Source organism: Galleria mellonella, unplaced genomic scaffold (genome assembly GCF_026898425.1).
Source record: "Galleria mellonella isolate WM207_F2 unplaced genomic scaffold, CSIRO_AGI_GalMel_v1 utg21, whole genome shotgun sequence".
NCBI classification, from domain to species: Eukaryota; Metazoa; Arthropoda; class Insecta; order Lepidoptera; family Pyralidae; genus Galleria; species Galleria mellonella.
In genome coordinates, this window is record NW_026442037.1 from 2,898,840 (window position 1) to 2,916,365 (window position 17,526).

Here is a 17,526-nt window from a genome sequence, read left to right on the forward strand (position 1 = left end):
CTCTTACTTTTTAGATATATCCAAATAATGAAACGGTCCCAATTAATAAAATGCAAAATAACGAACCATGAAATCATGCTTGTAATAAACGTGACCTTAATCAATTAAGTATTCTAACATAATATGATATATCAGATTTGTTATGATATTATATATTATATTATTAAATATGTAAGTTCATAAGTGAAAAAATATATTTGACGAGTTTTATATATATGTATGTAACTCATGAAATGTTTTAATATTTTTAAAATCGGTTAGGATTTAATCCAAATACCAATGTATTTATATAGCAGTAAAAACTTTCTTAATGTTAAAAAAGCAGAGACGTAATAGTTAATTTAGAACTACTTCATTTAAATTCAATACCTTAATATTTTTAATTGAACATAAAACCGAAGTAGAATTTATCTAAAGCGAAAGTATGCATTGATTCTTGATCAGAGCTAAAGCTGGCGCTAAAACTCTATTTATTTCTAAAGTGCAAGTAAGATGTTGACTGATGAAGACTATATTATTATAACTTTTTAAACTTTAATCTTTTAACTGATCTGGTTTCAGTTAACGTATCCTAATGAATTCAATAAGAATTTAACATCATAGTTTTCATGAGGGACCTCGTAGAGATCAATATATTAGGGTATATTTAAAACTACGAGGATTAATGTCCCCAATACTAACGATTCCATTCATTCTCATTCATGATAGTGTTATTAGTCAATAAATTTAAAAATACATGTCATTTATACGTAACTATTATCTACTGCTTATGCTAATGGTGCTATACTAGTAACAGTAAAGCTCACGTGAATGGGAATTAAGACTGGTACTTTTTATAGTCTTAATGGCCTGCGCAGATGGTCAGGAACTTATAGATATTTGATAAATCTCTAATGCTGCGAAAAAGAGTCTGACCTGTAAATTAGAGTAGAGAACACCATCATATTTTATCTAGGTAGGAACTCTTACTTCTCCCAATCCAGGAACACCAACTTATTCAAAGAAAATAAAAAACTTGCAAGATATCAAGTTCTGCCATTAAACTGTGTAAGGATAGATAAAACAGACAATATTCCAAAATAGCATAAAACCAACAAAAGACATTTTTGTGACAAAATAATTTACTGGAAATATATTTTATGTGAAATAATAATAAATAACGACATGTGAAACTGTCAATTGGAATCTTATTATTAAAATAATTTATTATATTACCTACTTTAATTATAAATACAAATTCAAATTATTCTTTATTTAATTACAAAAGTAATTTTGATTGAAATTTATATGAATAATTTAAATATTTTTTTTTTTAGTTTCTAAAAGAGGTTTTATAAATTTTGTTTATATAGTAAATTGTTATCTCAAAGAAAGGCTATGTAACAATTTTTTTTAATAGTTTCTTTTATAATTCATAGAATGGACTTCATTAAAGTAATATTAAAAATTAGCATTTTGAAATATGAAACAATATTTAGAATGGATGATTGCACATCACTAATATTCGCCAAGCCAGCAACGCAATTCAATGAGCACGCCTGGCTAACAAAATGGCCGATCGTTTAATAATATGTCAATACTAGTTGTATGTCAAAAAATATTTTTTTTGATAAAAGTACAATATATATCTTAAAAACTATAACCTAAAAACTGTTAATATAAGTTTAAAATGTCTTGGCCAATACCGCCAGCTGGTCCATGGAATCCAGGTATTCCTGTTCAACCAGTTCCGCCTATTCAGACTATTCAGTCTGTTCAGCCGGTTCAGCCAAATATGAATATGGGATCATATACTCCTGAACAATGGTCAGCCATGCAACAGCAAAACTGGCAACAGTGGGCTCAATGGCAACAGCAATACGCACAGTGGCAAAGTCAATATGGAGAAAAGGTTAGCATCTATTTTTATTCTTAACTAAATAATTCGACCTCCTAGCCTCTATTCAATTTTTTATTATTTTAAATCTGTCTTCTAGCTTCAGGTTACTTTCTTATCAAATATCATCGAAATAGGTGCTAATGGGTGAGGTTGGGGAAAGGGGTTCTTAGTAATAGAGAAAAAGGCGCCATTACTAGGAATATATCTAATCAAATCAGCCTCTACGTGGTCCCACCCCAGATCCATCTTGCTAAATCCAGGTAGATTAATCACTATGGGCTAATGGACCTGCCTTTCATTCACACTCTTCATTCCTCACTTGTGCCCCTCCGACAGATACTATTAGAGCAGGCCAGGTTACCATTCCTTTAAAAAAATAGATATAATAGTTGATGTTTGGTAATGGATGATTTATTGTAAAGGAATCAATTTTCACCCCATAAGAAAAGATTAATCTAAATCTAAATTAAAAATCTGATGTAAAGATTACATGGCTTATTAGTTCCAACTTGCAGCTTTGCTCACATAGATTATGATATAAAGTATCCTCTATATCAAAAACTTTTGTGACAAAGTGTGGCAGTGTCACAAATGTGTTAATTTAAAAAAAAAAAATTATTGATTATTTAAAAAATGCTCTGCAAGTGAACTAACACATTAATCATGCAATAGCATTATTGCTTACTAAGCTGTCATTAAAAATTTTAATATTAAGCAAGAAAAGAAATAAATAAATAATTTAATCGAAGAAGCATGCAGCCCACACAGTAGCAAAACAAGAAGAAAAGAAACGACCAAACAAAAAATTGTATAGTAATATACAAATAAAAAAAAAGTATACAATATATAGTATACATATTTTGATTGCAAAAAGGTATTTAAAAAATTCTGAAGCAAATTAAGAAATGCTGTAAAGTTTTTAATGGTAGATTTGTTAGTAGTGTATTTATTACTGCTCATGTCTATAGGCAACGGTTACCACTTTCCATCAGGTGGGCCTTCAGATTGTTTGCCATTCTAAGTTTTATAAAAAAAAAATATTAATGCTTTAGTTTGTTAACATCTTTGAAAACTGATAGATAATAATCTCTCTCTCTCTCTCTCTGATATTATGACCCATGTACATGCCTATTTCAATTAAAATCTGTTAGCAGTAGTAACATCTCAACAACCTTTTACAATTGTAATGCTAGTACAATTATAATTTATGACTTGGAATGAAGATGCCAAACAAGGTGACTGTCCACCTGATAGAAAGTGGTAATAATTTCTAGCCATGATAGCCATGAATACCACCATTACTTATATCTATGATTACATCAGGTGTGATGTTATTTTGTTTGTACTTCAAATTTTTCTGTTTACCATCAGTCTTAATACTATAAGCATACACAATGAATATAAAATGTCATTAGAAAGAAGGTACAATTTAGTTGTGAGTTTCTTTTATCATACAAGTAGTTTTATTTATGAATGAATATGGTAACCCTATTTGCACATTGGTGTATAATGGTAGGAATGCTATGGAAGGGTGGTGAGACCGCTGGACAGGTGGGGTTATGAAAACGAGATTTAAGTTACTCCTACATTCTAATAGTACCTACTGACTACTTATTTTTGTTATGGATAATTGATTAAAATATTAGTAAAACAATTATGTTAATTCTTTTAGAAATTTAATTTATATTTTAATTGTATTATTTTTGTTGTAGTAATTTATATATGCATGTTTTTGTTTAATATAATTTTCTGATAGTTTTTTTTTTTGTTTTGAAAAAGGAAGATGTTGGATTATTATTCACAGTTATGTAGGTAGTCACATTATAAAATATTCAAGGTAATTTGTAATAATTTGCATTATAATAAATCAGTGGTTGTTCCAAGCTCTTCTTTCATTGACGTGCTGCACCTACGTGCGTGACGTGTTGACAGGAATCACAGAAAAATAGATAAGGATGAAAATAAGTCATCTAGCCCCTTGTGACAAATCTATTAGCAATTAATCACAATATATTTCAAGGGGTAGGGGACATGGAGGTTGACCTGATAGGGTAAATTGTTGCAATGAGGCCATTAGATCAGTATATGTGAAGTATGATAGGTGAGGATAAAAAGGCAGGACAGTTAGCACATTATGATGATTTCACTAGCATAATAATTTCCAGGGGAGATTTATATTTTACTTTTAAATAGAAGTATGCATTTAAGTGCCATGAGGTTCCAGTATAGAATAGGCCACTCTTTCCTTTCGGTATTGTAAGAGGTGACTAAGGGAGGATGAGGCATGGGTACAGTGTCCCTTTTTAAACAACTTCAAAGCTTAATTGTGGTCGTCGATCCGCCTGCCAAGCATGGCAACTATTGGCAAAACCCCCTAAGGGGGAGACTTATGTTCAGAGTAGCAATTACAACTGACAAAGTACTTCAAAGGTTGACTGGAAGAGATCGCTTGTATGAGATAAGTCTGCCATTGTACTCATTCTTTTCTTAAGAACTGTGTAGGATAATTTAATATTTTCCTGGACAATAAAGTGTTACAAACAAACAAATTTTGCACGGTCTCAGTCTAGATTGTTATTTTACAAAATTATTGTTTCAAACTTCAACTACAACACAGTATTTGGTGTCATAATAAAAGTAGCTCTTGGTTACTAGTTTATGATGATGTGGATTCATATGTGATTATTATAATTTATACAATTGACACATTAAAGGCGATCTTGACGAAAGTATGCTAGGTAACCCAGCGATTTTGCCACTTCTCCATGACGAGTATACTTGTCAATCACAGTTAAGCTACAGTAGAGATAAATTGTATTACTACGACTCCCACCCTTAATGTGTTAATATTTATGCTATTTAAAATACACCCTGTCTGTGTATTGATGGACTCTATTGTGACTGCATGTATTTTGTGTGTTAATTTTCAGATTTAAGTAGGCTCAAAGAAATTCAACTGCATGTTAATGTAAAGTTTCTACATAAAACTTATCTCAAAAATATTTAGAAGGCAGTCAAAAACATTATTGCAGTTTCTTTGATATGATTTGATGTAGAAGGAAATTTTCTATCAGTACATTGATTATTATTATTATTATTATATTGTTTTGTATGTTACAGTATGAACAACAAATGCAGGCTATGCAATCTATGGGGGGATTCATGCCCCCTTTGCCGCCTGTCTCCGCTCCGCCACCGGCGCCTCCACCGCCAGAGAATCCACCACCCCCTCCACCCCATGAGAATAATCAGCCCCTCTATATACAGAAAAACCAACCAGCACCAGTTCCTGCACCAAATAATAACAATGTTAGTGTTGGTGCAGGACCCTTTAGTAATACTAGTGCCAATTCTGGAACAGGTAATAATAAACAATGGTATGGTTCAGAGAAACCTGAACAACAATCAACCATTGACAATGAAGCTTTAAAGAAGCTAGCAGAGGAGCAGAGACTTTTTGACATTCAGTTTCAGAAATGGGAAGAAGAGATTGAGAAGTGGAGACAGGAGAATGTAAACCATCCAGATAAGGAGGCATATAAAGAATATGAGCAAAAGTTTGAGGCGTGTCGGGCACAACTTTTAGAGCGACGGCAGCAGATGATCCAAAAGAAAGCTCGACTACTAGGTAAAGATCCAACGGCAGCAAATAACCCAATAACAGGTAATATTTCTACTGCAGTTCCACCTCCATTACAGAACATGAATAAAAATAACTTTAATCAAAGTAATGTGCCTAAGCAGGATTATAAAAGGGCTGGTCAGAATTATACAGATCAAGGTAATGCAAATCCTTCTTATAATCCGTACAACCAACCTCCTCCATCTGGCTATAATAGAAATGTCAACAAAAATATTAACCCACATGATAAATATCAGCATGAGGCAGGCAATTATTCTGCAGCTAACAAATATTCTCATAATGATAACTATTCTGGTAATGATAACTACACTGAGAATGATGCCTATAGGAATAATTACTCCGAGAATGATAATTATTCTGGGAATGATAACTATTCTGTTAATGATAATTATCCTGGAAATGATAATTACTCTGCTAATGATAATTACGTGGGTAATAATGACGGTTATCCTGAAAATAATGGCGATTATCCAGGTAAACCAGATAATTCCACATTCTTACCTGCAAATAGATCCAGTGCTGGTATTCCAGGATTAGACTTGGTACCTGAAAAAGATAAAACATTACCACAATCACATGAGGTGATTGACATAACTGATGAACCTGTAAAAAGTCAGGAGGTGAGAGGACCTGATTATTCAACTATATCTAAGGGAATAAAAAATATACTTGGAGATGAAAAAATTATGAATATGTTGTCAATGGTTCGTGATCAGACTATGATTGGTAATCAAAATAAGAGTACTCCTAATGTGCCAATGAATACAAATATCCAGAATATGGTACCAAACAACCAATGGGATAGGAATGCTGGTAATTTCAACCAGCAAGTTGTTGACAGACAGATGCCTTATGGTAGACAAGATTTCAATTATCCAACTCAACCCAACCAAGAAACAAATTATCCACCACAAAGAAGAGATATTCCGCCACCTCAGAATAGGCCATTTGATGATCAAAAAGTAGCACCTGGTCAAGACCGCTATTATGATAGAAATAATCAATATGGCCCTCCTGGGATGAATCATAAGGGTCCACTAATACAAGACAATATGGCGCAACCAAGACCTTTAATGGAACTGAGACCATTGATTGATAATAATAGAAACATTCAAGATAATAGAAGCATGCAAGGTAATAGGGGCATGTTAGATAATAGAGGCATGCCAGATGATAATATAGACATGTTAGACGATAATAGAGGTATGCCAGGTGATAATAGAAGCATACCAAATAATAGAGGTATGCCAGATAACAGAGGTATGTCAGATAACAGAGGTATGTCAGATAACAGAGGTATGCCAGATAGTAGAGGCATGCCAAATAATAGAGGCATGCCAAATAATAGAGGCATACTAGATAATAGAGGTATGCGGGATGTTGAGGACATACAGAATGTTATGCCCATCCATAATAACCAACAAATAATCAATCAACCTCCAAGGCCGAAGTGGGTTGAAGAACCAATGTTCACTCCATCCCTAATAGTTGAATATGAACACAAGCCTTTAAGACTTAAAGGTCAGTTGATTCATTTTCATAATTATTTTTGGTTTTTTTCTTTATATGAATGCCTAATGTATATACAGCAGTTTTCTTTTATGTGAATGCTATATTACTTTGCGAAGTCAAAATAACATTATTCAAGGCGTATTGCCCATCGTTCTATACGAGCAGCTTGTGAATTGGCGATCTACGGCGAGCACTGCGCTGTGCGTGTTCAATACAATAATGTTTTCAGGGTGTAATTATGGTTGCCATGTTTTTGTAGTGCATACACAATATTTGCAACTCTGTAGCAGCAGTAATAACATTTTGAGGGCGTTATGTCATAAATATAATTGTCCAGCCAACTCATTTAGGGCTAGAATTATTATAGATACCATCAAATGATTTCATAGTCATCTGTAATAAAAAAAATTATATATAGATGTTAATACTATATATTTTTGAAACTGGATTTTGAATTTGAAACAAGTTCTATTACTGTGTCCATTAAAAAAAAAAAAATAAACAACTCAAAACATCTATGGAAAAATAACGATAAATAGTCCAGAATAAGTGAAAGCTGTACTGTGGATACTAGACGACTAGTCATATTTGGATCCCAAATATTTTTGTACATGTATCATTAAAATAATTAGAAAATACACACATGAAACATGTTCAGCAAATGATAATGCAAATTAATATGATCCTAAAAATATTATACCCTTCATCTTCATCATCATCCTTTAACTGATCACTGCTGAACATAAGCCTCCCCCTTGGAGGGTTTTGCTAGTAGTTGCCACGCTTAGCAGGCGGATTGGTAACCGCAGTTGGCTTTGGAGATGTTTTAAGAGGGACTCTGCTGCCCTTCCGTTGCCTTCCCTTAGTCGCCTTTTACGACACCCACGAAAGTAAGGGGCTATTCTATACCGGGACCACACGGCATTATACCATTAGATAAAGATTTATTGGCTTTATTTTTTACCTAAAACTGTTTGCTGATGTCCATTAGTAGTAAAAATCAAAAATGGATTGTAACTAATTTCGCATTGAGTAAATTTGTGATAATTCCATTAAAGCTTTGTTACATTTTCTTTTAGTTTTTTTATATTATATTTTATAAAGCAAAATTTCGAGTCTATTCTGAGACGTTATTTTTCTAAAATATCATATCGAATTCTATATGCTCAGGACCAATATGGACTAAATTTCTAATAGATTTGATTCAAAATTATAATAAATTTAATTTATAATGATCTTTAATGCAATAATTTCGCAAAACTATCAAATTCAAATATTAGTTTAAGAGTTAAGAGAAGTGGCGTTTCAGAATCGAGGCCATTGGTGAGTGACATTATTATTTTTCTATTTTAGCTCGTGACTTCATTGAACCTGTACACATGTTCGATTACAACCACAAATCAAAAGACGGTGAAACCAGAGACGATTTTGAAAAGGAAGTTGTCGATTTGTTTACAAGGAAACCTAGGAGACCTGAAGTGGATGATGATTATATGAACGCTGATAGATATACAAGAGATCAGTATTCCAGAGATTATGAGAGGCGGGCGCCAAGAAATGATTATAGAGATGATTATCGTCCAAGGATACCGCCTAGAGACGAATTTGATGATAGGCGAAGGTTTGATGATAGGCATGATGATAGAAGGCACGATGATCGCGACAGAAACGCTAGGCGCGATGATATGTACAAAGACAGAGAACGGGATAGAGACAGGGACAGAGATAGGGAGAGAGAAAGGGATAGAGATAGGGAAAGGGACAGAGACAGGGAAAGAGATAGGGAGAGAGATCGGGAAAGGGAGAGAGAGAGGGATCGGGACAGAGATAGGGAGAGAGGAAGAGACAGAGATACGTTTAGAGATAGAGACACGTTTAGAGATAGAGACACATTCAGAGACAGAGACACATTTAGAGATAGGACCAGAGAGATTAAGAGAGACGACGATAGAAATAGGAGTACTAGTATCGATAAAGATCGTAAGAGAGGGCGTAGCAAGGAGAGTGATGTTAGTGAAAGCTCAGAATCGAAGAAGCTGAAAGATTTAAAACAGAAACCACCCAGTCATATTGTGATGATTGATGATCTCTTGGAGATGCCCGGGCGGGCGATGCGGCCGGAGAAAATTGTCATCATACTTAGAGGTAATTTTTAAACCATTTGTAACTAGCAACCCGTCCCGGTTTCGCGCGAGTACACATTACATCACGTCACATTAGAAACCTCTAAAATTATCAGTGTTTCTTCACTATATTATTCATGTATTATATATATAAACCTTCATCTTGAATCACTCTATTAAAAAAAAAACCGCTTTATAATCTGTTGCGTAGTTTTAAAGATTTAAGCATACATAGGGACGGACAGACAGCGACAGCGACTTTGTTTTATACTATGTAGTGATTCTTTTATCTCACGAAAGTAATTTTTACTCTTTCACTGTTATTATTTCAACAAAACACACTTCATAGTAATATGAAGGGAAACTTTGTACAAAAATCGTTTGCTTGGGTGCCTCTGTCCCATTCGTGTTTCAACCGTGAAGCAGTTGTGTTTGCATGGCTGTGTTTCGGTTTGAAGGATGGGATATGGCGTGAATTTACAGGGTACAGAGGAATAAAACCCGAGTCCTCAGGAATGGAAATGCATGGGAGGTATCATGGGCAAAACAGTACACTCTGTTATGGCCATGGTACTGCTCATGTTTATAGGCGACGGTTATCTTTTTCCATCAGGTAGGCCGTCAGCTTGTTTGTCATTCTGAGTTGTATAAAAAAAAAAAAGCTAAATCAAATATGTATTATTATGTATCATGTATTATTTATTTATAGCAAGGCAACAGATTACAAATTAATACATTAATAAAATAAATATTACATAAAACAGCATTAAATTTGCACTCCAATAATGAATGTTATGCACTGCTCTGCATAACATTCGTTATTATATACAAATTAAAAAATGATGGCTATAAATTTAAAGTAACAAATTGACATCTTTAATGTAACATTGCAAGGATTGTTGGAAAATATCAAGGTCCTTGCATACATTGTTATATTTTCTGCACATGCGGATAATTGGATTGTGATACATAATATATTATAATACATACATAATATATTGATACATAATATAATATATACATACATTATTATTACAAATCGGTATATAAAATATTTTTTGTATTCTTTTATTACCTGTACGAAATGAAACAAGGCTCAACAATGTGCTACTGTCCCATTTATAGTTAAATATTTTATAGAGAGTGATGAAATCAGATATATATATAAATATCTATATAAAATCAATTTTCCTAGAACTCTCGTTTCGAAATTTCAATTATCGTATTAAATTAATCTAGATTGATATCTTTAGTGAATGATTATAAATTGTAATTTGAAAATACATGTAAATAAGTATTATACTGGAAAATGTATTTCGGGACTCAGGATTCGACTTTGTATCCCTCGGCTTTCCAAGTTGAGTCTGTATCCAATCACTATTAAATATACAGTTTTTAATTTTCTTTAAACTTTTATCATAAGTAAAATAATCTTAATTTTTTTAAATCAGAATTCCTAGTGATTTTTTAAATATGTAAAATCCTTTAACATAAATTATAAGAATGCTTAAAACTGTTTTGTTTATTTCTAGGTCCGCCTGGCAGTGGTAAATCATATTTAGCTAAATTAATCAGAGATAGGGAGGCAGAGCATGGTGGCACAGTTAGAATCTTGTCAATAGATGACTATTTCATGCAGGAAGGCGAGATAGAAGAGAAGGATCCAGCTACCGGCAAAATTGTATGTGTATATTTTTTAACACCTCGAGTGCTAGGGGGGAAAGGGATTGTTAGTAATGGAGACTGAGAATCCTATTGCTAGCAATATACCCAACCAGGTCGACTGCGAAACTATCGTTAATTCCTGATGTATACACTGGTTCTCCGCCAGCGTATCCTGTTAGCGCAGGCGGGGTTACCATACCATTTTCACCCATCAAAAAAAACATCTCGAGTGCTTAAATTCTTATATCCTGGGTATGGATGCTAAATACTAATATAGATTTTTGAAGATGAAATTCTTGTAGTATAGTTTTTTTCTTTATTATATTTTCACTATGGGGTAAACTGTTATTTATATATTTCGTCTTTATGTTTATGACCTTAATGTGAGTTTGACGACATAAATTTCTTTATGACAAAGTTAACATGCAGTAAGTTTTGTGCATCGATGACGCCTTATAGTTGTTCGAGTGTTAACACAAAGTAGGTATGTCGTTAGTATATATTCAATATGATGCCTACAGCCACTTTCTACCATCGTACGGCTCGCCATCGACAGGGAGTTCACCCTCATACCTTACAGCCTAAATGGTCGCGTACAACGCGGTTTCAGAGATGTTTTCTCCCACGAACACTCAGGTTATGGAATGAGCTCCCTGCCGAGGTTTTCCCAAGAGACTACAGCATGGGGTTCTTCAAAAGGGGGGTAAAGAAGTTTCTTTAGGGTCGGCAACGCGCGCGTAATACCTCTGGTATTGCAGGTGTTCATAGGCTACGGTAACCGCTTACCATCAGGTGGGCCGTATGCGTGTTTGCCACCTCAGTGGTATAAAAAAAAAATATCGGTCATAATTTAAATATTCTTTATTACACTAATACATACAGTAATAATAACAATTAGAAACAATATAAGTAAAGGTGAACTCGTCTTTAAAAGAGATATGTTCCAATCAACCTAACACAGTGGCATAGGGGGGAAAAGTGATTGAATAGAATAGAATAGAAACATTTATTGCCGTACAATTACAATATAAAATATAAATAACATATACAAAAAGTATCCCCCGCACAGCTGATGCGTCCCAGCGCAATGTTACACATTCCATTATCATTCATTAGTTAAAAAAAATTACTATTACGTACTTTCGCCACGTTAATTGTAAACACAATTATATCATTTCAGGTAAAGCACAGGCGGTTTTTTTTTAATGGGTGATAAACCCCGTCTGCCTCTTTGAAATACGAATAGGGGGATCCACGTGGAGGTCGACCTGACAGGGTATATTGCTAGTAATAAGGCTATTTGACCCCATTACTAGCTTAGAGGACACATTATCATTCATTAAAAAAAAAAAAATACTATTAATTCGTTAATTGTAAACACAATTATGAAGAGAGTTTAGAGGACACATACCTTAATTCAAAGAGAACTATTACTGATGGTTACTTCACATTTTTAATATACGACGCCACGAATGAACACTTACGATGTTACGCAGATATATGGAATTATGCCCGACAGAATAGTTTCCAGGTATTTTAATTTTTTAATTCTTTTTTTTTTCAGAAGTTGTATTAGTAAAAGGCATCTTCAATAATAATAGATATTATTTTATCTATTGTTATTGGAGACCTGTCTTTTTGCCATTTATATGTAGACATTCTATGTAATCCTATGTAATTACCAGAGAGAGACTTTATACAAAAGTCGATTGCTTGGGTACCTATGTCCCATTCGTGTTTCAACCGTGAAGCAGTTGTGTTTGCATGGCTGTGTTTCGGTTTGAAGGGTGGGATATGGTGTGAATTTACTGGGTACAGAGGAATAACACCCAAGTCCTCAGGAATGGCAACGCATGGGAGGTATCATGGACGAAACAGTATGTGTGTGTACTGTTATGTCCATGGTACTGCTCATGTCTATAGGCGACGGTTACAACTTTCCATCAGGTGGGCCGTCAACTTGTTTGCCATTCTAAGTTGTATAAAAAAAAATCTAAGACACTGTCATGTAGCAGTGACTTCAACGTTCCTATTGCATATTGGAGAAGCCTATATTCCATGGAGGTCAAATATAAAACAAACGGGTTCATGTTACAGGTTTACGTTTGCACGCTGGAGCTAGACGCACAAACGTGCTTTAAAAGGAACATCCACAATCGTAGCTTGGAAGACATTCAAGTTATAGTGACGCGCTTCTTCGAAACGCCAGCACATCACATACAACTGGACCCCACCACGTTACTCCAGAGCGCGGCTATCACTGAGGTTCAGATGGAGGACGCCGTGGATGATGTAGTCATGGAGGATGTCGAAGAAACTGAGGTGAGGAGATGACCATGGATCACAGGCTACGACATATTTTTATTATGGTTGTGTTCTATTTATCAAGCCATTTCTATAACAGTGATAAATGCATGTAATTATTTTAATACACTCCAACTGTGGGCAAAATAGGTTTAACATGAGTTATTTAATTATTGTCTATTAGTGAATGGTAAATACTTTTTAATATTTTTTTTTTTGGGTCAAAGAATGCATTTGCTATTAATTTTTGAAAGAAAAGTGACAGTGTTGAAGTACATAGTTTTTGGTATGCAGACTTTAAATCTACGTATAATCTCTTAGAGTTAATAATTTTGATAATATTATTTTTTAATTTACTTAAACTTAAGTAGCTTTTCTGAATGCAGGCTACAATGTTTTTTTTTTTTGTACTACAAAGTCAAAGACTATGAAATTATTAATTTTCTACGTATTATTTTTAATTTGAAACATATGTAGCATCTATAACTTTCTTACAATGTACAGTTGGAAATTATGAACATTTTATTTTTTTATATACAAATTTTGGGGCGTAGAATACATTTGAAATTTATGTAGTGTATGTTAGTATTTGTAGGTTGTATTATTTTTTTATTTGGGAAAGAGAATATTCGAACGAAGAATTTCAAAAGTAGATTACATAATTCGTTCATCGAACGATATTAATTATGATGAGTTTGGTTTGTTTGCTTTTTTTGGGTCTAAGAACAATTGAAAAGCATCTATTATTGTAGGCTGAGTGGTTTTATTATAAGGTTTAAATGCCATCTTTATATTTCTGTGATTGTCCCTTAATTTTTTTTTTTTTGTATGTAGATAGGGTAGGGCTAATAACTTTTATTGCAGCATCTTTACTAAACACGTAAGATGGTGGTCGATCGCAGGTGGAAAGCGTTTTTACTTCCAAGTGGGAGCGAATGGACGACGCCGCGCAACTAGGTAGGTTATCGATGGGATTGCATACGCATTATTTTTTTTTTTAGTGTTACCAAAAACCGCATACACGTGTTTTATTGAGTTATTTTACATTGTGAGGTATTTCAAGAATAGTGATCGCGAAGAGAATCTTTAAATCTATTACAGTGACATTAGATGTTCATGGCTTCGGTTTTTTAATTAATTTATGTTAAGGGAAATTTAAAAATGGCGGACATTTATCGTCCTTTAGTCTTTTTTACGTACGTTACATAAAAAAAAAAATGTATCTTATTGCGTCGGTTTACTAAAGAGGTGCAAAAGAAAAACCGATTTTTTCTTCAATGGCAATATTTAAAAGATATAAATTTATAATTTATGAAGGAGATAAATGATCTTTTCGATTGGTACTTGTCATGGGGTATAATTTTTATTCATATTAAGATAAATACAAAATGGCGGGTAGTTATATCTCACTTAAAACATATAGAACTAAAATGGCTTTTAAATGATAATCTTACCTACAAATCTAAAAGGAAATTAAAATTTCTGTGTGTACGTTTTGTGCAACATTACCCATATGTACTTATTATATTTTACAATGTATTCTATATTTATGATTATTGATAAAATTACAAAATGGCAGTTATTTGTATTTGCTTGCATTTGTCTGAATTATTCTATTACATCAGCCGTTAACTGCCCACTGCTGAACATTGAACTCCCCTATAAGGGGCGTTTTGCCAGTAGCTGCCACGCTTGGCAGGCGGGTTGGCAACTGCAGTTAGGTTTTGGTGATGTTTTACAAGAGACGCTGCTGTTAATCTCTCGTCTATTAACACCCCTTAGTTACCTCTTAAAACATTAATGCGAAAGGAAGGGGTAGCTTTATTCTATGGCTGCAAAATGGAATAGGTTTTTTGAATGCTACGTTTAATATATTGTAATCCCAAAGTGGTATATGCATAACGTAATGTCTAAATATATTGGTGCTTTGTTCTAGCCCGCCTCGACGGGATCAGTAAGCCGCTACGACCATCGCACCTCTCAATGGAAGACTACCTTCAGTTAGACGACTGGAAACCGAACGTTGCTAAACCTGGCAAGAAAACTGTAAGTATAATAATTTCTAACTTTCAATTTGTAGTCAATAAATATTATAACTTTAACTAACTTTAGTGATCTCGAACTTATGGTCTGCATTCCGATATGGTTGTGGAAATGTACTGTACTAGTATTCGTTTTGACCCGAAATTTCCACTTGGAAGTTATTGAGGGTTATAAAGCGTTGCCATAAAGGTGGGTAATGCCTTTTATTATGTATTTAACATTGAACCATGTAGTTGGGAGAATTCTAGATTGATTCCTAGATTGAGGAGATTGAAGAGTGGTCAATAAAGTTTTACTAAGTTAATGTACACAACAAGTTTTGAAATATTTTTTTTTTTATTTTGCGACTGTTATGCGTTTGACTAAAACAATTGGTCACGGAACTTGTCGAACTCTCGTGTGCAGTCCCCAACACGCTCCCGCGGGAGCTGTATTTTTTTTATACAATTTTACAACCATATCCAATTTTAAATTTTCGACGTTTTCCGTTTAATTTTTCGTTTTGATACTCGCAAGAGTTCCGTTGTAACTCGTCAAGACGATTCGGTTACCGATTGGGTTTTTTTAACAGTAAAAGGTGAGTTAGCAATGTCTGAAGTACAGTGTGGCGGTGGATTTCATCCTTTGTACTTGAAACAGGTACGCTGGGCCGATATAGAAGAAAGAATACAGCAGGAGAAGATGCGCGCAATCGGTTTTGTTATCGGCCAAACGGATTGGACTCGTATGACGGATCCTACTATGGGCTCTAGCGCTCTCACTCAAACAAAGTATATAGAAAGAGTGAGACGCACATAAAAAAAATATTTAATTGCTCTAATACGCAGGGTTGACACAACGTCATGTAGGGTACAGAAGTACAAGTATGGTTGTGGATGACGGAATGAATGATTAAAAAATCATTGTATGTAAATTATTTATAATATTATATTTGTGAGTGTGTATGGTGTGAACAGAAGTATTTTTTTTAATGGATGATAATGGAATGGTCACCACGCCTGCGCTATCGGTATACACTGGTGGGACACCAGTGAAGGGTGATAGATTATGATAAAGCAAATCAGTTAGCCCATTGTGACAAATCGAACAATAAATCAATTACGATGGGTTTCCACGTAGAATCGAGGGGAGGGTATATTGCTAACAATGGGATTATTAATATTCATCACTAACATTCCCTCCTCTACCAGGGGGTAGAGGAGAGCAGAGGATAACAGAAGTGGCGTTTCATTTTTAACAGACAAATAAACAGTTATTTTAAAATGGGATATAATTTTTATATTGAAATGCAAAGAATCATGTGATTGGAATTGTCTCAATGATTTATGAATTCATCACCATCATCACCTTCCTATCCTTATCCCAATTATTATTTGGGGTCGGCATAATATGTTTTCTTCTTCCATTCTTTTCTATTCCCAGTTATTTCCGCATTCACTCCCATTCTGGCCATATCGTCTTTCACACAATCCATCCATGTCTTTTTAGATCTTCCTGTGCTCTTATAGCCATCTACATTCATTCTTAATACTTTTTTTAAAATATGATTAATGAATTATTGGTACATTATAGCAACAATATCTGTGTCAATTTGAATTCACTGTGAGTGCAGTAACAGTCTGCTTTCTGAATGCGCTAAGGTTTCATGTCCAAAACCTTACAATAGTTAGCTCACATTTTTAAATAAATAGCAACCCTAAATGTAAAAACATCGTAAAGTTCATTTTTTTGTATTATTTTTGAAATTACAAAGACTTTATATATATATATATATATATATATATATATATATATATATATATATATATAAAATCTCGTGTCATGGTGTTTATGGTCGTATTCCTCCGAAACGTCACGACCGAAATTATTTTGTGTATATTTTTGGTAGGTATGAGAATGGGGCGTAAAGTATATTTCATACCATAACGTGATTAAGATGTTCCAATTCAGAAACATTTATTTATATGCCAAAACAACGCTTGTCGGCTTATTTATTTTTTACATAGTTTTTTTTTATTAAGTATTATGTTTTTTTGTATATCTGATGATATAGTATTTATGATAAATATCCTACCAGCGAGCTTAAATAAATGTTTGGCATCTAAATAGTAAATATTAGTACTGATTAAGAAGGTTTATACCATAAGGTCGAGAAAGTCTGTGTACTGTTGAGGCCATTCATGTAGAAAATAGCTTTCTTTCATTGGCATCTCATAGATGTTTCTACATATAACAATAATAGAATTGAAGGGCCTAAACTGAGAGCCGAGTTTGATAGCAAAGTATTTTAGTGATAATGCAATAAGATTCTTAGTGATCTCATTGGAATTTTGGTATTGGTTAATAAAAATGATGTT

At 33.7% G+C, this 17,526-nt stretch overlaps 1 protein-coding gene across 1 annotated transcript; it reads left to right on the plus strand.

Annotated features, from left to right (window-relative positions):
- The first annotated feature begins 1,505 nt into the window (after window positions 1–1,505).
- On the plus strand, window positions 1,506–16,972 carry LOC113512803 (YLP motif-containing protein 1-like). Its single transcript, XM_052894298.1, has 10 exons — window positions 1,506–1,891; window positions 5,000–7,043; window positions 8,388–9,179; window positions 10,690–10,838; window positions 11,939–11,955; window positions 12,197–12,353; window positions 12,920–13,144; window positions 14,029–14,083; window positions 15,063–15,172; window positions 15,809–16,972. The coding sequence occupies exons 1-10, from the start codon at window positions 1,670–1,672 to the stop codon at window positions 15,965–15,967; spliced, it is 3,930 nt and encodes a 1,309-aa protein (XP_052750258.1). The 5' UTR covers window positions 1,506–1,669; the 3' UTR covers window positions 15,968–16,972.
- Window positions 16,973–17,526: the final 554 nt, after the last annotated feature.